The sequence below is a fragment of the Ursus arctos genome, unplaced genomic scaffold (genome assembly GCF_023065955.2).
Source record: "Ursus arctos isolate Adak ecotype North America unplaced genomic scaffold, UrsArc2.0 scaffold_8, whole genome shotgun sequence".
NCBI classification, from domain to species: Eukaryota; Metazoa; Chordata; class Mammalia; order Carnivora; family Ursidae; genus Ursus; species Ursus arctos.
The window spans coordinates 78,315,558-78,339,659 of record NW_026623100.1 but is presented as its reverse complement, the minus strand read 5'-3'; the positions used below and the strand labels follow the sequence as shown (position 1 = coordinate 78,339,659).

Sequence of the window (24,102 nt, the reverse complement as noted above, 5' to 3'; positions counted from 1 at the left end):
ATTATCAGTAGGATTTTTTTTAAAAAGTAACACTAAGTAATGTTTAGACCTTTTCTGCGCTGTTTCTTTAGCTCTCCTTGAACTGTTAACACAGAACTGGGGGGGTCTCTCTCAGACACACACACCCCCGGTCTTAGAAGGGGCAAGAGGGCAAGAAAGGTGGGCCACGTGCAAGACGATACCTGGGAACGAACAGGCACGGGGTGAGCACGTGAGCAGGGCCGAAAGAGGTACCAGAGTTGGGGCGGAGGTAGAGGGAGCCAGCCAAACGGATGGCACTGCTGGGTGCTGGCAGGGTGGGGGCAGGGGAAGGGTAGGCAGGGTGGGACAGCGACTCTGGGCTTTTCAGGCACCTAAATCAATAAACACCCTTTTTGCTCAAGTGTCTTATCACTTGCAACCAGTAGAGTCCTGGGTCCCCTTCTCCGTTCGCTCTGCTTGGCTCTGCATTGAGTCCACCTTCTGCTCTGCTTCCGAGTCTCAGGCCTAATTCTCTAAGCCTCAAATGCAGAAGGAAGTCAGAGCATCTCTTTCCGCCTGTGGCCAGCATATGGCCTGAAATCGGGCTTCTTTAGCCCAAGGCTTCAGTGGGCTGCCCATTCCTAACAGGTTAAGAGCTAAGAAATTGCCGAGGTCATGTCCTTCCCCTACACCTTTGGGGGCCAGGAGGAAAGTGGGGAGCTGACCCATGTTCCTTGAGGGCCTTGCAAGGACTTGGACATCTGCTTGCACGAGATGAGACGAGTGAAGTCAGAGCGATCGGGCCACGCTGGGTGTGCCATCCAGGCATCCCCATCCTCTACTTCCTGGAACCCCTTCTTAACACTTTGGGTTATATTAACCCACCCAAAGTGTGATTCTGCTGGTTTCGAATCTGCCCATCTGGCAGGCCCCATCTCTGACCTCTGTAATCTCCCCATACGCCTGTCCTCAGCCGTGGGCCAAGTCTAGATAAGCCTCCCTGGGCCTGCCCATCAGGCCCCAGCAAAGAAGGAATAGTGATACCTTGCCTGGGTCTCATCAGGCCATGCAGTGGGGATTCGGGGATGGTGGGCCCGGGGGGGTCCTTGGAAAACCCTGGAACAAACTCCTAATCCTCATAATAGCTACCAATTGTTGAGGACTACCAGGTGCCAGGTACTGTGCTAGATGCCATAAGGTCTTTCACTGAAGCCTCACACGTCCTACTGAAATATTAATGCCCCATTCTATAGATGAGGGAGGTAAGGCTCAAGAAAGAGGTGGCTTGCTCCGTTACACAGCCACAATGTGGCGGAGGACAGCAGCCCAGGTCTGTCCGACTCCAAAGGCCACGCGCTGAAGTTACAGCCCCTCTGTTTCCATGCCCCACCTCAAATGAATCTCTGGTCTCTTGTCAAATGTTTTCAACCTTTTTCCCCAAATGGGGTTATATGATAGGCGGCAGATAACAGTATCAATTTTGTTCCAAATGCTACATTGTCAGCCTATTAAAATACTCCTAAATGCTGGAAATGCAAGCCCAGACCATAACGGTCATCATTTTAAATACTCATAAAATAGGGGAGCCTGGTGACTCAGTCGGTTAAGTGTCTGCCTTCAGCTCAGGTCATGATTCCAGGGTCCTGGGATCGAGTCCCACATCGGGCTCCTTGCTCAGCAGGGATTCTGTTTCTCCCTCTGCCTGCCGCTTCCCCTGCTTGTGCTCTCTTTCTCTCTCTGACAAATAAATAAATAAATAAATAAAATCTTTCAAAAAATTAAAAAATAAATAAAACAAATTAAAAACCAATAAAATAACAGGTGTTGGTGAGGATGTGGAGGAAAGGGAGCCCTTGTGCCCTCTTGGTGGGAGGTAAGAGGGTGCATTCACTATGGAAAACAACACGGCGGTCCCTCAAAAAATTAAAAATCACATTATTCTCTGCATTTTTTTAATTTTTAAAAAATGAGGAAGGAAGGAAAAAGTACATGCCACATTTTCTGATCACAATGCAATAAAAACAGAGTGGAAATGAAATATCTAAAATTGAAATCAAACCGTATGGATAATTAACATCTTTGACTTTCTAAATCACTCAAATCAAGGTGGAAATCAAAACCAAAAATTCGGAAAGAATGCAAAGATGAGATCACACCCATTAAAACCTGTGGAATTTGGCCAAAATATACTCAAAAGAACATACAAGGGCATTAATGATTTCATTTAAAAAAGAAAAAAAAAACATGCTGGGGCGCCTGGGTGACTCAGTTGTTAAGTGTCTGCCTTCGGCTCAGGGCGTGATCCCGGCGTTCTGGGATCGAGCCCCACATCGGGCTCCTCTGCTCGGAGCCTGCTTCTTCCTCTCCCACTCCCCCTGCTTGTGTTCCCTCTCTCGCTGGCTGTCTCTCTCTGTGAAATAAATAAATAAAATCTTTAAAAACAAAAACAAAAAACAAAAAACAAACAAAACATACTAAACGCAGTGTGGGATCCTGGTTTGGATCCTGGAACAGAGAAGACATTAGTGAGAAATCTGGTAGAATCAGAATAAAGTCTGTAGTTAATAATTTGGTACCAGTGTTAATTTTTTCACTTTTAACAAATGTAAGATGTCATCATTAGGGGATGCTAAAGGAAGGGTACACAGGAACTTTCTATAACATCTTTGCAATTTTTCTATATATCTAAAATTATTTCAAAATAAAAAATTCAAAGAAAAAGATAGCAGCTTATAGCTACACGGGTATCGAGAGGAAAGTCACAGAGCATCCACCTGGTGGCAAGGATCCTGGCTAAGCAGGGAGGACTTGACTCCTTTGGGGACCTTGGCCTCTTGATCCCAGTCCTCTTGATCCCAGTCCTCTGGTCATGGCCCTGGTGGCAACTCCCCTGGGGGGCCAGCTCTGCAGTGTTCTGGAAGTTGCTCCTGGAAGCTCCACCCAGAGCCCAGCCCTCTAGCACTTTCAATAATTTTGTAAGCACTGACTCCCCCTAGTCAACCCTTTTCTTTTTCTTTTTTTTTTTTTAAAGATTTTATTTATTTATTCGACAGAGAGAGAGACAGCCAGCGAGAGAGGGAACACAAGCAGGGGAAGTGGGAGAGGAAGAAGCAGGCTCATAGCTGAGGAGCCTGATGTGGGGCTCGATCCCGGATCGCCAGGATCACGCCCTGAGCCGAAGGCAGACGCTTAACCGCTGTGCCACCCAGGCGCCCCAGTCAACCCTTTTCTGCTTAAATTGGCTACAGTAGTTTCTGCTATTCTCAAATCACCCCTCACTGAAATGCAGATAGGAGTACTGACTCTATATACCCCACAGAGGGAAGTGAAACAGTTATCAAAAGTTTACCTCCCTCTGCATAAAAGGTGCTAATCCTTGATAGTTTTTACAGGCCAGTTCTATCAAGCTTACAAGAGACAGATCATTTAAACTCTATCAGAGCAAAGAAAATATGTAAAGTTTGTTAATTTTATTCTAATGAAGCTACTTGGATTCCAAACTATGTGAGAATAGAGAACATAATTTAAATATTAGCAATCTTTTTGTGTGTGACTGATGCAAAATCTAGACAAGCCTATTGGTTCTAGAAGAGTAGTAAAGGAATAGAAGACCATGGCGGCCACAGACTAACGTTGGGGTTAATAACACGGATTCAGGAACAAGACTGTAAGGTTCAAAGCCTAGTTTCACCTGTTTGATTTTGGGCAAGATAATCAACTCCTGTGTCTCACCTTCTTCACACGTACAGTGGGGATGATGACATACCCACTTCATGCAGTTGTCAGGAGTTGAAATAAGCAAATACAAAAATTGCCGAGGACAATCCCAGTATATAGTAAACGCTGTGTATTAGTTGCCTGTTACCATGAACGTCGTCCCAGGATGCAATGTAGCACATCACACGTAAATAGATTCAAGGAGAAGAATCACGCAGCTTTCTTGGTAGATGGCAAGAGAGTATTTGATTAAATTCAGCACTTCTCATAAAAGCTCCCTGTGATCTAGGAATACCGTGACATCTATTGAACATAATAAAGAATATGAATCAAACACTGACAAACAGATACTTTAGGAGAAAGAGGGTGAAGTGAAGCCAGATCATAGATTCTCTTTCCCGTCAATCATTCATTGAGTATTTATCAAGAACATACTGGGATCCTGTGCTGGGAATGCAGCAGTAAACAGCTTGGCTTGCTGGGTCCTGCTCTCATAAGCTTACATTCTAAATAAGAAAAAAATCCAAGTGCTGGACAAGTGCTATGGAAAACATGACAATAGGGGTGTGTGTCAGAGTGACCAAGCCAGTGACACTCTGCTGAGGTCAGAGTGAGAAGAGTGAGCTGTGAAAGAGACCAGGAGAAAGGGCATCTCAGGCCCTGGGAACAGCTACCCCGAGGGCGCTAAGTGGGGGTCGGCTTGGAATGGCCATGGAACACAACAAAGGAATAAGCACTAAGCTGGAAAGATACTGAGAATTAAATCCAAGGAGAAATGTGCAAAACCTACAAGAAGAATATGATAAAACTTACTGGTGGTCATCGAACAAAACCTTCATGAAGAAGTATATCGTGTTCATGGATGGGTGGACTTAAGATAATATTTTCCCCCAAATAATCTATAAACTCAATGAAATTATAATTTAAAAATTCTAGTAGTTGTTTCCAGTTTGTTTTAATTTGGAACCTGACAAATGAATTGTTAAGATTCATCTGACAAATAACTGCACAAGAACAGCCCAGAAATACTTGAATAAGAATAATAGGGGCATCTGGCTGGCTCAGTCCATAGAGCATGTGGCTCTTGAGCTCAGGGTCTTGAGTTCAAGCCCCGCATTGCGTGTGGAGCGTAAAAAAAAGAAGAAGAAGAAGAAGAAGAAGAAGAAGAAGAAGGAGAAGAAGAAGAATGAGAGAGGCATGGCCGAGCAGACATAAAAAATAAATTACATAACTGCAATAATTAAAAGAATATGGGAATTGATGGGTGGCACGTAACTGAGAATCCAGAAATCATACATATGGAAATTTAGTACCATACTTTATAGGATAAAGATACACTTAAAATTAGCATAGGAAAAGGGGCGGCTGTGGGGTCATGATCTTGGGGTCCTGGGATTGGGCCCTGCATTGGGCTCCCTGCTCAGTGGTAAGTCTGCTTCTCTCTCTCCCTCTGCCTCCTCCCACTTGCTCATGCTCTGTCTCCATCTCTCTCTCTTTCTCTCAAATAAATAATTAAAATCTTTAAAGAAAAAATAGAAAAAGGGGCAGCTGGTTGGCTCAGTCGGTAGAGCATGTAACACTCGATCCCCAGGTGCTGGGTCCTACTTTGGGCTGAGTATCGCTACTTAAAAAACAGAACAAACCAAAACATCCCTATCAGCCAATATTACTATAGAAAGATAAGTGGGTTATTCAGTAAGGATATTGGACCAATGACCTATCAATTTAAAAAAGTAGAGCTCAGGGGCGACTGGCCGGTTCTGTCGGTGGAGCACAAGACTCTAGATCCCAGGGTCATATGTTCAAGCCCCACACTGGGTGTTGAGTTTACTTAAAAATAAATTATTTAAAAAAAAAAAAAGGAGAGTTCAGCTACTAAAGCGTAAAGTAGAGCTCAGCCTTATTCAGCGGATCAGCGATTCAAGTGTACAAAGTAAGTTGTCAGTGTTCTGGAAGAATATGTATCTTTGTGTGGTGTGTTAGCAGGACAGCAAAACCAGAAACCAGAAAAGGGAATTTTTAACAGCCTCACCAGATGAAGACTTACAAACCTCTGAATGGTAAAAAAAAGACACCATAAATGATATTAAAAGATAAATGAACAAGCCACAGAAGGGGAGAAAATATTTGCAAACCAACTCCCTGACAAAGGACTTGCATCCAAAATATGATAGAGAACTCTCTAAACTCAACGGTAAGAAAACAACCAGATGTGGCCAAATGTCCCTGGGGGTTCAAAATCACGCCTGGTTGAGGACCACTGAACTAGAAAATGAGCGAAAGACCCGAACAGACGCTTCGATGGAGAGGATGTGTGAATTGAACGTAAGCGCGTGTGAAAAGAAGTTCAGTATCATGAGCCAGGAGGGACATGCCAGCTGAAGCTCCATTAAGACTTTACTGTGCACCTGCTAGGATGCTAACATGGAAGATTCCGATGATATCAAGTGCTTGTGAAGCCGTGGAGCCATGGGAACTCGCATTCCTTGCTAGTGAAAATGGAAATGGCACAACCACTCTCCAAACAGTTTGGCAGTTTCTTATGAAGTTAAGCAGACACTTAGCGTATGAGCCAGCAATTACACTCTTGAGTATTTATCCTAGAGAAATGAAAGCATATATTCACACAAAAATCTATACAGGAGTATTCATGGCTTTATTTGTAATAGCCAAATCCTAGGGAAAAAAAAACACCCAGACATCCTACACCAGGGGAAGGGTTAAATGCACGGTGGCCCATCCACACCAGGGGACACCACTCAGAAATACAAAGGAACAGGCGACTCGTAGGCTGAGCAACATGGGTCCACCTCAGGCTCATTATGCTGAGGGCAAAAAGCCAATCACCGACGGTCGCACGCTGCGTGATTCCATTTATATCATATTCTCTAAGTGACAGATGATGGTGATGGAGGCAGACTGGTGATTGCCAGGAGTTAGAGATGGAGGTAGTCTGGACTATTAAGGAGTAATAACACAGGGACGTTCTTTGTGGTGATGGAACAGTTCTGCGTCCTGATTGGGTGATGGTTACTTAAACCTACACATGTAACCATGTTCCAAGAACCGTGGACACACAAACACTCCCAGAAGTGCATGTAGAAACTGGTGAAATCTGGGGCGTCTGGGTGGCTCCGTTGGTTAAGAGGTTGCCTTTGGCTCAGGTCGTGATCTCAGCATCCTGGGATTGATTCCCCATTGGGCTTCCTGCTCGGTGGGGAGTCAGCTTCTCCCTCTACCCCTCCTGCCCGCTGGTGTGCCTTCTCTGTCTCTCTCTCAAATGGATAATAAATAAAATCTTAAAAAAAGAAAGAAACTTGTGAAATCCAGATAAGCTTCAAAATTTACTTAATGCTATTGCACCAATGACAATTTCCTGATTTTGACAATACACTATGGTTATGTAACATATCGAGGGAACTTGGGTGAAGGGTACACCAGAACTCTGTATGAATTTTGCAACTTCGTGTATGTCTTAAACTATTTCAAAATAAAAAAGTATCATTTAAAAAAAAAAGACATAGGTGAAAAGCCAGGAAAATATAACTACTGTATATATAATAGAAAAGGAGGTACCACCCAAAACAAATAGAGCGCCTGCAAATCAGTAAGAAAATGATGAGTAACCCAATCAACGTAGCGACAAGTATCAGGAAATTCAAAGAAGAAATATAAATGGACATTAGATATGTTTGGTGGTGCCTGGGTGGCTCAGTCAGTTACACGACCGACTCTTGATTTTGCCTCAGGTCATGATCTTGGAGCCATGAGATCGAGCCCTGCATAAGGCTCCACACTCAGTGTGGAGAATGCTTGAGATTCTCTCTCTCTCCCCCTCTGCCCGTCCCCCAACTTGTGTTCGCACTCTCTCTCATTCAATAAATAAAACCTTGAAAAAGTTTAAAAAATATCCATGTGTTCATATTCAATCTCACTAATAATTAAATAAATTCAGATGAAGACAATAAGCAAATATTAGTTTCCATCCATGCAAGACTGATGGCCAGCGTACAGACAGAGGGACACTCCCATTCACTGTCAAAGTAAATTGACCAACATTCTAACAGGCAGCTTGATGGCACTGACCCAAATGTTAAACGTTTACACCATCTGACCGAGTAGTTCTACTTCTAGGAAATACAAAGCTGTACATTGCAGCATTGTCTATAATAGTGAAAAATTGGAGATGACCAAAATGTTCGTTACAGGCGATTGGTTAGACAAAATACAGTAATGGCCACGAATATTTATCTGGTGCTTTTGACGTTCCAGGAACTTTCTTAAGTGCTTTACATGTATCGATTCCTTTAATCCTCACAGTAATCCTATGAAGTAGGTTCTAGGTACTGTTAGGCTCATTTCACAATGGGGGAAACACACTTATTAGCAAGTAGGGAAGCCGGGATTCACACCCAGGCAGCCTGGGTCTAGAACCTGTTCCCTTAACCAAATAGCACATTTTCGGTGCTAACGTGGAGGGATGTGCAGTCATATTAAGTGAGAAAATCAGTATGTATAAGAGGATCCCAGACAACAGTGTAGATATAAAAAGAAAGTTCTGATGTTATCTTTGGGGCTAGCTCTTATGGGCAACATTTACTCTTTTGTTTATACATTTTCATATTCCGTGCATTTCTTACAATACAAAATGTATCATTTTTATAATTGGAGAGATTCTAAGGATATTTAGAGACAGACCAAAAATTCTTTTTTTTTTTTAAGATTTTATTTATTTATTTGACAGAGAGAGAGACAGCCAGCGAGAGAGGGAACACAAGCAGGGGGAGTGGGAGAGGGAGAAGCAGGCTCCCAGCGGAAGAGTCCGATATGGGGCTCGATCCCAGGACTCCGGGATCACGCCCCGAGCTGAAGGCAGACGCCTAAAGACTGAGCCACCCAGGCGCCCCCAGACCAAAAATTCTTGAAGAGAGGAGAGAGGGAGAGAGGGGAGAATGGAGAAAGGCAGAGAGAGCAGAGCGAGAGAGGGGAGAGAGAGAGAGAGACACCAGATAGGAATTTAACAGCCTTAGGCTCTTGCTCCGGTCCCGTCCCCTGTGCTGTGGGAGGGTCTCCCCTTGGGCTCGGCTCCTTCTCCCGCAGGTGAAGGTGGAATCTCCTGGGGCAGGGGTAGGTGCTAGCTCACGGTAGGTGGTGGACCTGGCCCTTCTCTGAGCAGCTGATACTGCCCCAGGGGACAGGAGATCACAGGCCAAAGTAAAACTACTTCAAAAGAAAAACAACAAACTGGATTCCAAATACCATCAAAACCTGGAGATTAGAAGGGACAGCCCAAGACTTTAAGCATAACATAAGTGACTCTTAATCATAGAAAACCGAGGGTTGCTGGAGGGGAGGTGGGAGGGGGGGATGGGGTAACTGGGTGATGGGCATTAAGGAGGGCACGTGATGTCATGAACACGGGGTATTATATAAGACTGATGAACCACTGACCTCTTCCTCTGAAACTAGTAATACACTATATGTTAATTAATGGAATTTAAATAAATTTTTAAAATTCTAAAAAAAAAAGAAATTGAATCTCATAAGAAATTCTTTTATCCTAAAACCTTTTGAGATAAATCAAGTTGTGGTTTATTTTTTTTCTTTTTTAGATAAGGAATTATTTATGTGTTTTAAATATGAACTCTGATCTAAAAAATTTTTTTCTTAAAAAATTTTATTTGAGAGAGAGAGAGAGAAAGAGAAAGCGCAAGTGAGGCGGGGGAGGGGGGAGGAGAGGGAGAAACAGACTCCCTGCTGAGATGTGAAAATGCGGGTCTGGTGGGGGGGGCTTGATCCCAGTTACCCCGGATCATGACCTGAGCCAAGGGGAGCCGCTTAACCAGCTGAGCCAGTCAGGCGCCCCTGAACTCAGATTTATAGATGACTTTACAAAGTAACTGTATAAATCGATCAGTGCTATTAAATTCGGTGCTTTCTATTAAAAAAAAATAAAGCTTTTCCCTTTCCTATAAATAAACAAACAAATAAATAAAATAAGCATAACAAACGTACAGTAGTCTGTGGATTTGAGGGTCTAAAAATCACACCCAGCAAGCTTTAAAAAATGCTAGTATTGGCATCATGGTGGAAATTGCATCCCCTGCAACGATTTAAACTTATGATGAAAAAGTTCCAAAGTCAATTTAGTGTGTACAAAGGGGCGCACCATTTTTCAACATCGTTTTTGGGGCTACCTAGCAGAAAGCACACCAGCCATCCCAGCCCGGCACTGTGCTGGCGGCCTGATCCTGGCCTCCTGATGGCCCACGCTCTGAGTCTGCCGCCCTGGAGGGAGGGCCCTGCCAGGCTGTGACATAAGAACTAAATCCTGGCTCAAAAGCAATTTCTTGATTGGGATCCAAGCTTAAAATGTATCCACCCTCTTCGGGAGAAACAGAAATAGGGTCACTTTGTTGTTAATTCCCACATCATAAAGCTCCATCTATTTGGGGGGCGCCTGGGTAGCGCAGTCGTTAAAGCGTCTGCCTTCGGCTCAGGGCGTGATCCTGGCGTTATGGGATCGAGTCCCACATCAGGCTCCTCCGCTGGGAGCCTGCTTCTTCCTCTCCCACTCCCCCTGCTGTGTTCCCTCTCTCGCTGGCTGTCTCTCTGTCACATAAATAAATAAAATCTTAAAAAAAAAAAAAGCTCCATCTATTTGGGAGTAAGGGGGGGGGTGGAAGAGCTCCCTGCTTAACCATTTCCTGTCCAGGACTGAGTGAGCTTTGCAGAAACTAATTACAAAGTTCTAACTTAAGGGCGCTGGAGCAAAGCAGGGAGCTGCTCCCTGGGCTTGGGATGCAGCCACGTACATGGCCCTGATTTATGTCTGAGTGCAGTAATAGTTCATTCGCTGCGTTAAAGAGTAAAATTCAGCTGAGGACATTTCAAAGACCTAATTGGCTTTATTTTTAACTTTTTAAAAAGATTTTATTTATTTGAGAGAGAGAGAGTGCAATAGAGAGAGCATGAGCAGGGGGAGGGGCAGAGGGAGAGGGAGAGGGAGAAGCAGACCCCCACCCTGAGCAGGGAGCCCGACTTGGGGCTGGATCCCAGGAGTGCAGGATCATGACCTGAGCTGAAGGCAGACACTTCACTGACTGCACCACCCAGGTGCCCCTAACTGGCTTTATTAGTTGATTCATGAATCAGGCACCATCCCCTCTAGCAAGTAGAGGGGAGCCCCATGGAGCTGCAGAGAAGGAAGGATTTTTAAAGCTAGGGAGGAAGTGAGAAAAAGAAAATTTTAGCAACAAATCCCATGTTTTAGGCAAGGTCTCCTCCTCCTGTGACTTTGCCAGCGCTGACCAGTATTTTCCAGGTGTACTGGTGAAAGGTTACTTTCGGGCGGATGTTGAAACTGCAGTAGGTTAGGTATTAAGTCTTGGTGTGCTGATCTGGGGATCTTAATAGGAGTGACTCCATCTGGGGCCTGTGTTTTTCTTGGTCACAGCTGTCAATACAAAAACACATTTTAAAGAGATAAAATTGAACCTAGGAAGAGACACTCTTTTGCTAGTAAATACCAGTACCCTTAGAACAATGAAAAAGTGACTTTCAAAGACATTGTCCTGCTCACTAAATTAGACAAAGTCTGGGCTTTTGACCCAAGCTGCTCTAGCCTCTCTGAGGTCTTCTGGGCCAAGGCGGTGCTTGAATCTGGCGTGACGCCATGTTTAACCCAAGCTGGCAAGGACAGTGTGGGACAGTTCTCTGGAGCTGCTTCCTGGCACAGTTGGGATTCACAATCCAGGGTCATGACCTCTCTGCCATGATGCCTTGTCTTCCTCATTCATGTAATTCAACCAGTGTCTGCTCACCGGGGGCTGCCTCCTTTCTCCCCATGCGCATGCCCTACCTGACTGCCTAGGAGGCCTCTCCAAACAGGGCGCACAATGCCGGGAGGATAACGAGGCAGCTTCACAACACATTCTCAGCACGGGGCATGGAGAAAGCAGGCGAGGTCCCAACCCAGACTGGGCCCACATGGGCGCAGATGGTAGACGCCACTCGATCATGGATGTGACCAACCCTGGCAGGCCTCAGATCAGCCTCACGGGGCTGTCAGGGGACCTGATGCTTCATGGGAGTAGGAATTAGGCTGGGGAACACGGGGGGCTTCGTGGAGTGGAGACACTCAGGGCTGGGCCCTCTTCCTCATGAGTCATTCCTTCAGTTTCGTGGAGGAAGCCTTGCCCCCACTTGTGATGGCTGGAGGCGCAGTCGGGCCCTCTGGTTTCGGTGTGAGGCCCCACTTCAGCTTTGCTCACCTGGCACCCAAAGACTACTGTGGCAGTGGTGGGGAGGAGACAGAAGAGAGCTGGGGACAGAGGAATGGGAGTAATGACCCAGCGACCCGGAAATGAACTGAAGTAGGAAATGGGGAAAAGCACATTGAATAGCTTCAGTTTTGTATTGCAGGAGACTGAGAGAGGTCAGCTAGGCTAGTAAATGGAAAGGACTGGACTTCCATAAAGCACCTTTCAGGAAGTTTAAATATCCTACTCCCTTTAACCCTTAGAAGAAACCCGTGCGGTAGGAATTATGGTGCCCATTTTATCAGTAAAGCAACAGGCTCAGAAATATCCAGTGGCTTGTCCAGGGTCATCTGATAAATAAGAAGCGAGGCTGGAATTCAGACCTGAATCCAAGGTTGGTCCCTTCGCTCCACCGCACCGACTTAGTCTGAAAGCAGCTGGACTTGGAGCAAGTGAATCATCAGGGTTACAGAGGACTGATTTACCCAGGCTTTGCCTTTCCCACTCATGAAGTTATTATTTAGCTCAAATGCGTGAGTGGTGAGTGTGGCCTCTAGGGCCCCGTCCTTCCCCTCCCAGCCCACCCTCCTCAAGGATGGCAGGGCTGGCTCCTACTGGCAAACCGATTTGCATAGTTTGCTTTAAGCCTGCCAGTTCAGAATACCAATCAAAGCTGCTGTCCCCTCCCCCCCAAACACAGGCACGCGCACCGCTGTACTTGGAAAGAAGTCAATAATGTGGCCCCCTTACCCAGGGTAGGAGGCTATTAAGAAGAAATGATCAGTAATAAGCCAACAGGAAGCTGAGCTTGGTCGTGAGGAAATAAACTTATCCTGGGCCTGCACAATTGGGCCCTTTCAATCTTAGTTTTCTTTCTTTTTCAAGTCAACCCTTGGGAAATCCTCTTTCACACATAGCCTGGTGGGGCACAAATGCGGCCTTCGGGGGAGGGCTTGATGTGGGAGCAGGAAGGTCAGATAGGGCGTTCGAGGACAGCTGGGAAAGGCCCTGTTGGTGAGGCCCCGAAAAAGAGGGAGGGCAAGATAGGGCCCTGGGGTAAGCCTGTTGGGGGGGGGGGCGGTTCACAAGAGATGTGTGGCGGGGAGGTCCCATGTCCAGTTTTCTGTGGTTGCCAGAGGATGGGAGGACAGAAAGAGGCTGACCCAACCCCTCCATCAGCCCACTGCCCCACACTAGAAGCTCCACAGCTAACAAGTCACACCCAGGATTCAGTTTTCCCCAACAGAGGGTTCTGAGCATCCTTAAGATGAGAAAGGGGAATGTCAAGTTCAGGGGGAGGAAGGAGATGCTCTGGAGCCACACAGGGAGTGGTGCGGTTTCGAGAAGGGCTGACCTTGCTGCCTAGTGGCTGGGAAACAAAAGAATGTGTCCACGGACAGAAGGGGCAGATGGGTTGTAGAAAGGAAATCTCATAAACAGATTCCAGCATATCTATAGGACGGAATATTCTCCAGCCTTAAAAATCCTGACACATGCCACAACATAGAGGAGCCTTGAAGATGATGTGCAAAGTGAAATAGGGGACAAATATTGTAAGATTCCACTTATCTGGGGTACTTACTCAAGTTCATAAAGACAAAAAAAAAAGTTTGGGGAGAAAAGTTCTAGCTGTGCAGTTTAAGCTGTGCGACCTTGGGCAGTCTGCTTGCCTCCCTGGCCTTACTGCCTTCAGCTGAAGAACAGGGCCCAAAATACCCCACACAGTTGTCTGGGTTGAAAGCGCGTCCGAAGCCCCTGGCTTGGGCGCCCAGGGGCCATGGCTCAGTCGTCATTAGTGTTAATAGTCCCTAGCAGGGCATCTGGTAGAGTGAGCAGTGGCTTTGAGAAAACCACTTGAGCTCCCGGGCCGGTTTCTCTGCCTGGGAGGAGGATGGGGAAGCGGCCCCTTAGGGGCCACGTCACTTTGCCCGCGGGGGACCGGTAAAGGCGTAACTGCTAGGGGCCCGGCTGCGGGAGCGCGGGCCACGGAAGCGGGGGCGGGGCTTGCTGGTGGGCGGGCACGTGAGCTCGAGCCTTACTGGAAGTCGGGGGCGGAGCCTCTCTCTGGCGGACCAATCGTGGAGCAGATGTCAAAACGGGCGCGGAAGGGAAATAAGAAAGGACCTCAGTTAACCCGGCGCCTGGCCGCTCCAGCGGCATCCTCTCCAGCTGACTGGGCCTCCTGGTCTGGTCGCCCGCCCTTCTCTCTGCGGTCGCCAGGGATAGAGGGGAGGCACTGCAGGCCAGAAGCCCCGCTAGGCGGTCTCCTCTGGGCGTGACCTCTGAGCAGAGCCACGTAGCTTTCTGTGCCTGCTTCCTCCTGTGAAGTGAGAGCAGTAAAAACCCGTAGGAGGCAGGACGGGACATGCCCAAGTGACTCAGAGTTGGGAGGCAGTGAAGGGGAGAATGGCGACCTTTCTTTCTGCTTCGTGGTACCCGTCTTCCCAAGTTCTCTGCAACGCACGTGTGTTATTTCGGTGGTCAGGAAAAAGTTAATCTGAACATGAAGTCATACATTCTGGCTAGCTCACAGAGTAATACTTTATGGTTCCCGTACACACGGAGTATAACAGGAGCTTAAGCACGTGGTGCCTGAGAGCAACCGAAAGCACTTCGGTTATTGATGATGTGAAATTGGAATGCGAATTGGGTATTAGAGGATACCAAGGAATCCTCGATAATTGTATTAGACGTGATAATGGCTTTATCGGCCATAAAATCATCACTAAAAATAGCCATTTTCTGGAGCTGAACGCCGAAGGAAGGTGAAATTGACCATGTCTGGGAGTTGCTTTAAAACTAAGGATGCTAGACCGAAGTTTTAGCCATTGCTTTGTCTAAGAGGTATGATTGTCACTTTCTCTGAGGCTTGAGAATACATTAAACACAGTAGGTATGTGGTACTAAGAAATGGAAGAAACAGACCCAAATGAGGAGAGGATCGTCCCTACCTCCCACCTCTTTATTATATATAGAAAAGACTTCGTAAAAAGTCCAGTGTTTCTCTTAGTGACAGCCCTAAGAGTGTTTGCAGATGTTGGAACTTCCCAGGTGAATCATTTATTTCTCGGATCCTAACATTTCTTTCTCTTCATTCCTGGCATTTTGCCACTTGCAGGGCAAATGTCTGTGGCAAATCTGAAAAACCAAATACAAAGTAAAATGAAAACTGCTAATATAGTCTTGTCTCCCTCATGACAATGCAGGTTTTCAATTTCTTCAGGCTACTTGTTGCCCAATAAGCAGTAAATGGATTCCCAGTTCTTCAATCTTTCTCAGGATTTTTTTGCTCAGTGTCTAATTTTAAAATGTGTTGACATAGGGGACAGGAGCCTGACAGCAGACACAAGTTCAGTGGAAAACTGCACCAAAGGCCCTCTGTGGTATTTACTTAACTCAGCTTTACTACGGACTGCACATTTTACAAGAATTATCGCATTGATCTCATTTTATCAATAATCCCACAGGTTAGGGCGGGCGACAAGTGCCATTTCACCATGGAGGGCACTGAATCTTTTAGCCGGGTGACATGTCCAAGTGACACAGCAACTGCACTGCGGGGCTCAGTAGCCAGTGACCCTAACCGTTAGGCAGCTCTGTTGTTACCGACCCTCCCACAAATCTGCCGGAACTCGAGGACCCGTAACCCCCCACCCAGGTACACGTATCTAAACGGTCGCAACCCCGCGCTTCTCTCGCAGCCAGGGGCGTTCCCAGGCATTTGCACCAACCTCATTTGCAAAACCACTTGCCCCGACCCGCGAAAACGGTTCAGGGGTGGGGGAATCCTCTCCCGCTCCGGGGCGGCCTCCAATCGCGTTGCTTTATTCAATCCCGAGCGGTTCCCGGATAAGCGAGTCCCGCGCGCGCCACGGCCACCGAGTCGCGCGGGGGCTGCAGCCCTATCCCGGGGGGGGGGCGCCCGCAGGGGCCTCTAGCCCTGTCCGCGGGCCCGGAGGTCCCAGGGGGGTCCCGGGGGAGTCCCGGGAGGTCCCGGGCGGCTGGGGGTCTGCGGTCCCGCGCGGCTCTCGGATCGCGGACGTCCGGCCGGTGCATCCAATGGGAAGGCGGCGTCTAGCCACGCCCACTGTGCGCGCCCCTCCGCGGTGGGCTTTTAAAGGCTGGCGCGGCGGCGCGGGGGCTCCCAGGACCTTCGCGCCGCCTCCCCTGCTGTGCCGCCGCGCCGCCGCCGCCATGCTCTCTGTCCGCGTCCCGCTCGCCACCATCGTGGACCCCCAGCAGCAGCAACAGCAGCTCCAGCTCTCGCCCCTCAAGGGGCTCAGCCTGGCGGACAAGGAGAACACGGTGAGCACGCGCGCGCCGGGCCGGGGCGGCGGGGGGCCTGTGGGTCGGGAGCCTGCCTCTGACCACGCGTCTCCCCGCAGCCCCCGGCCCTCAGCGGGACCCGCGTGCTGGCCAGCAAGACCGCCAGGAGGATCTTCCAGGAGCCCGCCGAGCCGGTGAGTGCCGGGGCAGCCGGCGGAGAAGCGGCCTGTGGGGGTAGGGGGCGCCAGCCGCCTCTTGGCGCCAAAGCCTCATTGTCTCCTCCAGGGTTTCAAACCCTAGCCACTCCCCGGCCCGCGCTTCTTTCCCGCCAAGGCATTCCCTCCCTGTCCTTTCCTCCTTTACACTTCCGCAGATTTCCTCCTATTCCTCTGTTACATCCCGGTTATGTTCTCTGTAGGATACATGTGTGACAGCTGACACACTGAACCACCTGGGAGGGCCGGTAATTGAACGCACGAGGCCGAAAAAATGGCAATTTCATGTGGTTCGCCCTATAATTAGCATTTTCATTACTTTCTCACCCAACAGAAAACTAAGGTACTTGCCCCCAGCGTGGAGGACGAGCCACTACTGAGAGAAAACCCTCGTCGCTTTGTCATCTTCCCTATCGAGTACCATGATATTTGGCAGATGTATAAGAAAGCTGAGGCATCATTTTGGACAGCTGAAGAGGTAATCAGAGTCAGGAGCTGGAGACTTAAAAGGAAGTTTAAGCATTGCCCCCAGTTCTGGATGAAGCCCCCTGCAGTAGTGGTTGTAACTTGCTTGAAATATACTTGACCCTTCCTCTTGTTCCTCTTGGGGATGGTTGCCCTCCGAGGATGTGGGCTTTTCTAACTGGCAAAGGGAGCTGTGCGTGGGAGGGATGTTCTTGATCAAGTAGTCTCGGTAGAGTTACAGGAAGGTTTAAGAATTCTGTATGTGTGTGAGGCCCCGCGTGCTTAACGTCCCTTGTGAACTTCTAAACTTAGGTGGATCTTTCCAAGGACATTCAGCACTGGGAATCCCTGAAGCCTGAGGAGAGATACTTTATATCCCATGTTCTGGCTTTCTTTGCGGCGAGCGATGGCATTGTAAATGAAAACTTGGTGAGTTTTCCCAAAAACATCTGCTTTCATTCACTTCAAGATTAAAGAGAAAATTAATTCTGTCTCCTCATCTTTTAAGTTAGAGAGTTGTAAGCTAGTAGTCCTGTTATATGGTGTTTCCTGTTTTATAATAGCCTTTGCAGTTGTTTCTTCCTTATGCTTAATTTTTTCCCCCCACTGGCTCTTGAGAGGCTCAAAGACAATGTTAAGTGGGAGTAAGAGGTTTACTCCTTGTGGCTATGACATTGCTTTCCTTTTTGTGGTTTTGCTGTTTTAATAATTTGATTCCATATATGTCTTATTGTGAGTGGATCCTTCGTGCAGTGAATTAGGAAAAAATGAATTGATGAGTGTTCGCAGGATCCCTATAAAATAGACGTTATCTATTTCCTGATCTGTAAATTGAGCGTGTATGGCATAAAATGCCCAGCTTTACCACAAAATAGTAAAGAAGTATTGTTTCTAATAGTAGAAACAAACCTTATAATGGTACAAAGGAGTGTGATGTATCCAGGATCCTCTGAGTGCGCGCCCAGCTGACCTGTGATGTGTTTTACCACTAGGTGGAGCGGTTTAGCCAAGAAGTTCAGATTACAGAAGCCCGGTGTTTCTATGGCTTCCAAATTGCCATGGAAAACATCCATTCTGAGATGTACAGTCTCCTCATTGACACATACATTAAAGATTCCAAAGAAAGGTGAGTATTTGGGTGGCCTACCAACGTGTTTAGGACTCACTGATTGTTCTCGTTATTTCAAGTTTTCAAGTTTACATAGGGGTAGAAGAGTGACTAAGTGACTAAGCAGACAAAGCAGTTTCTACTGCCCATGGTCCTGTCTGCTCTGAGGAGCAGGCCTAAGCTCACTTAAGCCAGTCACTTAAAAACAAAGTTAGGAGATTACTCCATTATTAGAGGTGGCAGTAGACTGTTGGTCATTCAATCTAATGCCTTTCTTTGAAAGCAAAACAAAACACATCCGAAGAGGCTGTGTACGATGAACTAAATCCTAGGGTCTGACAGTTCTACTCGTGTAGCAAATCTGTGAACCTACAGTGTGTAACTGGGGCAGAGTGGAGGGGATTGGAGGGTGCACCCAAGCAGAACGCGCCTCTCCTCTTAAAGAGCTTGTAATACAGCGCAGAAAACCAGACCTAGAAGTGAGAGGAATTCCGTAATAAAGCAGAGGCAGCAGTTTGCTGTTAGATGAGTTTAGGCGCAGGACTGTGGGAAGAGATGGTTTGCATTATGGGATCACAGAGGAGAAATAAAGGTAGCTTCAGGCCCGTTTTACATTTTCAGGATTGGAGAGGAGGAGAAAGTTAGAAATGGCTGTCTGAGTGGTCTAGATACTAAGGTCAGCTCAGGATGAGAGTCTTGCATGGAACAGAAGTGGTAGGGCTGAAAGGTAGGCTCTTGTGGGTAACCTGGAAGAATGTGAAGAGGGAAAATGAGTGGTGGCTTGGAAGGGCTGGCAGGATTGGGGAGACTCTTTGGGGGGTAGGAAGATTTGAAGACATTTGTAGGCAGAAATGAGGAAAGATACGGATAGGCATGACCTGGATAAATAACCAGAAGGGGCAGAATCAGGAAGTTGTGGTGGTTAAGCCTCAAAAGCTGGGGAGAGGCAGACCCTGGTCTCAGGACATTGACATGGAAAGAGAATGAAGGGAACCATATGGTCTGATGGACCTTGGCTTTCGAGAACAAGGTCGCCTGATAAGGAACAGGCTGGGGAACATGTAGACTCTTAAGTGGGGCACGGCGATACATTGGAGGCGGAAGAGGGTAATAAGGAAGACCCAGTAAGTGGGGGGCCAGTTGATTTGCTTTCTTGATCTGGGACCATCAGTGCAGCATAGAATTATAGTAGGAAGCAAGCTCATGTTATTGTTTATTGGCTTTAATTATTTTATTATATACATATGGTATTTGGGGCCCATATAATTGGCCTGATGATATAGTCTGGTGAGGAAGGTGCTATCTAGGGAGATAATGGTCAGCATAGTTTAAGTAGTCTTAACAGTTAAGATTTTATGGCTTCTCAAGTTTAAAGATAGGGCCTGTAAACTTTGTCATAACCTGGGCTTGATATAATTAAGCTGATAGATGCTTTTGGTGTAATGCACTAAGACTTTTAATGTTAGTAGGTCTCGGGGCTCCCTATGAACTAAAGAATACCTAAATTAACAGGAGCCAAATGAATGTTGAAATTTTAAAAAGAACACTGGGGGAAAAGCAAAAACAGTAATGAGAAGACATTTCAGTGTGAGTCTTGATTTGCCCTCGGCCCCAGTGTTGTGCTCTGGACGTTTGTGATAGGAGGTCTTTGCTGTAATTGCTGACGCTCTGGGTGTCTACTAGGGAATTTCTCTTCAACGCCATCGAGACGATGCCTTGTGTAAAGAAGAAGGCAGATTGGGCCTTGCGTTGGATTGGGGACAAAGAGGCTACCTATGGTAAGGACACCTCTGGCGCCGTGTCCACCTGAACTTCATCTGAGTGACGTCACTGGTTTGTGGCCCCTCCTTTGCGTGTGCTCAGTTGCTCACTAGAACCGTGTTGGTGTTAACTTTTCACAGGAGAACGGGTTGTGGCCTTTGCCGCTGTGGAAGGAATCTTCTTTTCTGGTTCTTTTGCGTCGATATTCTGGCTCAAGAAACGTGGCCTGATGCCTGGCCTCACGTTTTCCAATGAACTTATTAGCAGAGATGAGGTGAGTAATTCACATAACAGGTTAATGTGCATCCCAAACACCTACAGCTCTTGGGTTCACTGATGGGAGCTCAAGATAAAAGATTGCCTGATGTCCACATTGAACATGGGAGTTCAGCCATATCCCTACTTGGCAGAAAATGAACTACTTTAATTTACTGAAAGTATTTGTGTTCTCAATACCTTCATATGTCTTCTGCACCGTAGGTGATGGGGTGTTTTATTCTTTTTGCCCAGTATTCCGTATGATCCTACTGTACTTCCAAGTTGGTTGATACACATCCCAGTGAAGTGAGAATCCATTCTGGTCCAGTGTACATCTTTGCACTTGGATTAACCTGGAGGGGGAGGTGAAGATGTCCAGATGTTCTCATTTAGTTCCAGTTGGCGAGGCCAGGGCCATGAACCCTGCCATACGTGGAGGCCAGTGGGCAGATCTGTTGGTCTTTGTAAGAAGTTCTTCCCTCCGGTATACAGGAAGGTCAGCGTTGAGGGCCTTGGGCGCAGCTGAACCGGCCGTGACCTTCGCAGAGCAGACAGCAGTTGAAGTGCTTACGGCCTCACAAGATGTAGGAGGAGAATGCAGAAAAGGGGAAAGCCATTTCCTGTTTCCCATTAACGATAGAAGTCTGGTTTTAATAGTGATCTTAAACCTTTTCTTCCAGGGCTTACACTGTGACTTTGCCTGCCTGATGTTCAAACACCTGGTCCATAAACCTTCCGAGCAGAGAGTGAGGGAAATCATTATCAATGCCGTTCGGATCGAGCAGGTGGGTGGTGCATCGGGGTCTCCCGTGCCGGCTAGAAGAGGTCTTGATGCTTCGTTTTACTGAGAGGCTCTGTTTCGGTCCCTAGGAATTCCTCACGGAGGCCTTGCCCGTGAAGCTCATTGGGATGAATTGCACGTTAATGAAGCAATATATTGAGTTCGTGGCAGACCGACTTATGCTGGAGCTAGGTTTTAACAAGGTAAAGTATCGTTTACAGCCTTCTGGTTCTTCCGAAACTGGTGTTCCGTATTTAAATTTTGCTGTGAACCTTTTCAGGTTTTCAGAGTAGAAAATCCATTTGACTTTATGGAGAATATTTCACTGGAAGGGAAGACTAACTTCTTTGAGAAGAGAGTAGGCGAGTATCAGAGGATGCAGAGGATGGGAGTGATGTCAAGTCCAACAGAGAATTCTTTTACCTTGGATGCTGACTTCTAAGTGAACGAAGATGTGCTCTTATTTTGCTGGTTTTCCCCCCCCTTTCTCATCCAAAAAAAAAAAAAAAAATCAGCTACTTGAAGTGTATCAAACCAGCTACACCATGAATTACCCATAATGTTCATTAATAGTATTGTTAAAACTGTGTAGCTACCTCATAAGCAAGCCTGTTGATTAGTGATGCTAGTCTCTGACTTAGAAAGAAGCGTAGACAAAAGCTACTCGGATTCTTAGGCAAGCCCTTGGCCGTGTTTGGCTTTTGCAGGTAGGCTGGCTGTCCGTGAGTTCACCATGGCTCTTAGTGGCAGTCAGGGCTCTACGTGTGGGGACCCTGGAGTGAGTCTGAACCAGCAGGATTAATCAGTGACTCCAAGGCCCTTGGGAGGTGTCAGCCTTGGTGCTTCAAAGCAGATTTTAAAGTTTACTTACTGATTTGTATATAAAACTGGCACTTTACACCCAAATAAACAGAGTTTGTACTGTTGAAATAAAGGCCTGATTTAACCTAGTTTGGTTTCTAACCCAAATGCAAAGCCTTCTATTGACCACTAATGGGAGCCAGTCTGGAATTTACTAGGTGACCAAAGTCTGTCAAACCTGTGCAGATCAAGCACGTTATTTCTATTCTTTATCTTCTAGAATGAATAGATGTGCTCTGATTCAAAGTCAGTCCTGCACATACCTAGGTATCAGCCAGTTGGTGCCACAAAGACAGGTTGTGGTTTGTATTTTGGAGGCCAGGTTGAGTGTCGTGGAATGAGAGCGAGGGGAAAGGAGCTTCTGACTTTAAATCATTGGCGCTTGAAGTGTGACACAGGCTGTCTGCTGGTCACCTGGGGGCGTGCGAGGGGCAGCGTCCTCTTATTTCTAAAATTTTCCCCAAGCTCAAGCTCTCACCGAAGATCCTTAGATTCTTAGCTATAGAATCTGAGATGATATTGTACAATGATTTTCCAATCATCCTTGCACAAAATGCCCCATGGAGGATCTCGCTTCAGTTAAGCGGCACGAGCAAGACTGAAGTTCGCTCCTGAAAAGTTGAGCATGTATTCCGATTTGGTTGAATTTGTAAGTTGGCACTGTTGACCTAATGCATTTATATTTGCTACATGTTTTTTAAATTAGAAATTGTTTTTGTTTTACTGTGTATGTCCTTTTATATCTGTGATTCATATTTTGAAATAATTGTCCAGTTAGCACAGTTCATGATTGAAGCAGTTAGTGTTTGGTGCAGTTACTTTCAGCATCTGCCTCAGTCTGACCATTTACCTTGTTGGATTCCTGACCTTCAGGAGAAAACTCGAGTTGCATGAGCTATCTTAATACATGCTCTCTTCACATTATAATTTTAGGTCGATAGTATAAAATAATATACTTCATAGGGCTAGTATGAATCGACCTGCCTTTGTTTTCCCCTGCTTCTCCCCCCCCCCCCCCAAAAAAAAAACCCAGCCAGGATGTTAGGTGGAAGGTGGTGGGTGATATGCACTGATCCTTTGGCCGCATTTGTTAACCTGTTGTATTGTGTTGGCTGATCACTGGCCTGTTCTAGTGTCAGTTTTTTCATTTATTGTATAAATTGTCAAGTAGTCAATTTAAAAATTTCTGTAACAGGGGCTTTCGATCTTTTAAATTATTGTTACCTAAAGTCAATCCAGATTATGTGGTTCTTACACTTGTGCAATGCAAAAGTGAATAAATGTTTTTGCCTGGCGTGTCAGGTGCAGGTGGAAGTTGGAAGTCGATTTTAGGATTCGGCCTCCCCGTTAGTGTGTAACGGAAGGATTCTTTTCTGCCAACTCTGATTCCATTTCCTGATCTGTTGAAAAGGAAGCAGATTTTAGTCCAGCGTTTCAAAGTCTCAAAATTGAATGCTGCACGGGGTTAAATGAACTGTTCTCTTGTCCCTTCCTTGACAAATTAACTTGCATTTCAGTTTAGGAAGAAAAAATGGAAGTATTTTTCATGAAGGCTTATGTGTTCATTTGTTTTTCATCCGTTTGTGGGAGGGGCCTTCCCTAATGCCTGTCCTGGCACAAGGTCTGTAGGAGGCAGGTGTGTCTGAGAGGTGACAGTCAAAAGCGTGCCCTACGCTGCTCCTGGAGTTTGTAAGCCAGGATTGAGGGGGTTTAACTTCCCAACACCCCTGGGTGACCCACTGCTCGGCCTCCGTTTTCCCAGCTGTTAAACAATGGGGTGGGACCGGATGGGGCTAAAGGCCTTCCCAGCTTTGTTCTTCCTCTTCAGATTGGGCTGCGTGGACTTCTTTTATGGGCTTGGATTGACCCCTCTGTCTGTAAATGGCCTTTCCCGGCCCGCCTTCCTAAAGCCTTTTTGAAATCCTGACCTCGTATATCCCACCACTCTCCATGTGCAGGTATCTGTGTGACAACAGCTGCCCGCAGGCACCGTTCTGGGGTGTTGGAGGTGAGGCTGGGGGCCTAGCCCTCCCTGTGCAGCTTACGTTGTCCTCAAGGAGGAAGCCGATGCGTGAGTCAATCTGTTAGCGAGCCAGGGCAGGGAAGGAGCGGCAGAGAGCTTGAGGTGGACGGGAGCATGTAGGAGAGGTGTGTGTTCCAGGGGGTGACTTGTTTCTCCCTGGAGGGGGATGGGGGTCTCATCCAGGTTCCCTCCCTGCGCTTCCTGTAAAGGCTCACGTGGAAGGCACATCACGTCCGCATCGCCCGCCAGCATGAGGCCTCCAAGGATCAGGCCCTGGTGAATGAGGAAATTGATTGGAGCTGAGTAGTTTGAGGTGGGTAATGTCTTGGGAGCAGGTGTGTTCTGTGTCTTAGAGGAACCTGGCAGAGATCTTGGCCTTTATACCCCAAGGGCACTCTGAATGTCATTTGATTTGTAACGTGAGG

The 24,102-nt window shown here is 46.9% G+C and overlaps 1 protein-coding gene across 1 annotated transcript; it reads left to right on the top strand.

The window, feature by feature from the left end:
• Positions 1 to 15,995: 15,995 nt before the first annotated feature.
• Positions 15,996 to 23,269, top strand: RRM2 (ribonucleotide reductase regulatory subunit M2). The gene is made up of 10 exons (XM_026518773.4): positions 15,996 to 16,244; positions 16,325 to 16,399; positions 16,755 to 16,898; positions 17,198 to 17,314; positions 17,878 to 18,011; positions 19,677 to 19,771; positions 19,895 to 20,028; positions 20,693 to 20,797; positions 20,883 to 20,996; positions 21,074 to 23,269. The coding sequence occupies exons 1-10, from the start codon at positions 15,999 to 16,001 to the stop codon at positions 21,233 to 21,235; spliced, it is 1,326 nt and encodes a 441-aa protein (XP_026374558.3). The 5' UTR covers positions 15,996 to 15,998; the 3' UTR covers positions 21,236 to 23,269.
• Positions 23,270 to 24,102: the final 833 nt, after the last annotated feature.

Bases quoted from the DNA above. Each gene is read 5' to 3' on its own strand.
- RRM2 (XM_026518773.4), top strand. From the start codon at position 15,999: ATGGGAAGGCGGCGTCTAGCCACGCCCACTGTGCGCGCCCCTCCGCGG. The intron at 18,012-19,676 runs GTGAGTATTTGG...GGTGTCTACTAG, and splicing joins ATTAAAGATTCCAAAGAAAG to GGAATTTCTCTTCAACGCCA. The intron at 20,997-21,073 runs GTAAAGTATCGT...GAACCTTTTCAG, and splicing joins TGGAGCTAGGTTTTAACAAG to GTTTTCAGAGTAGAAAATCC.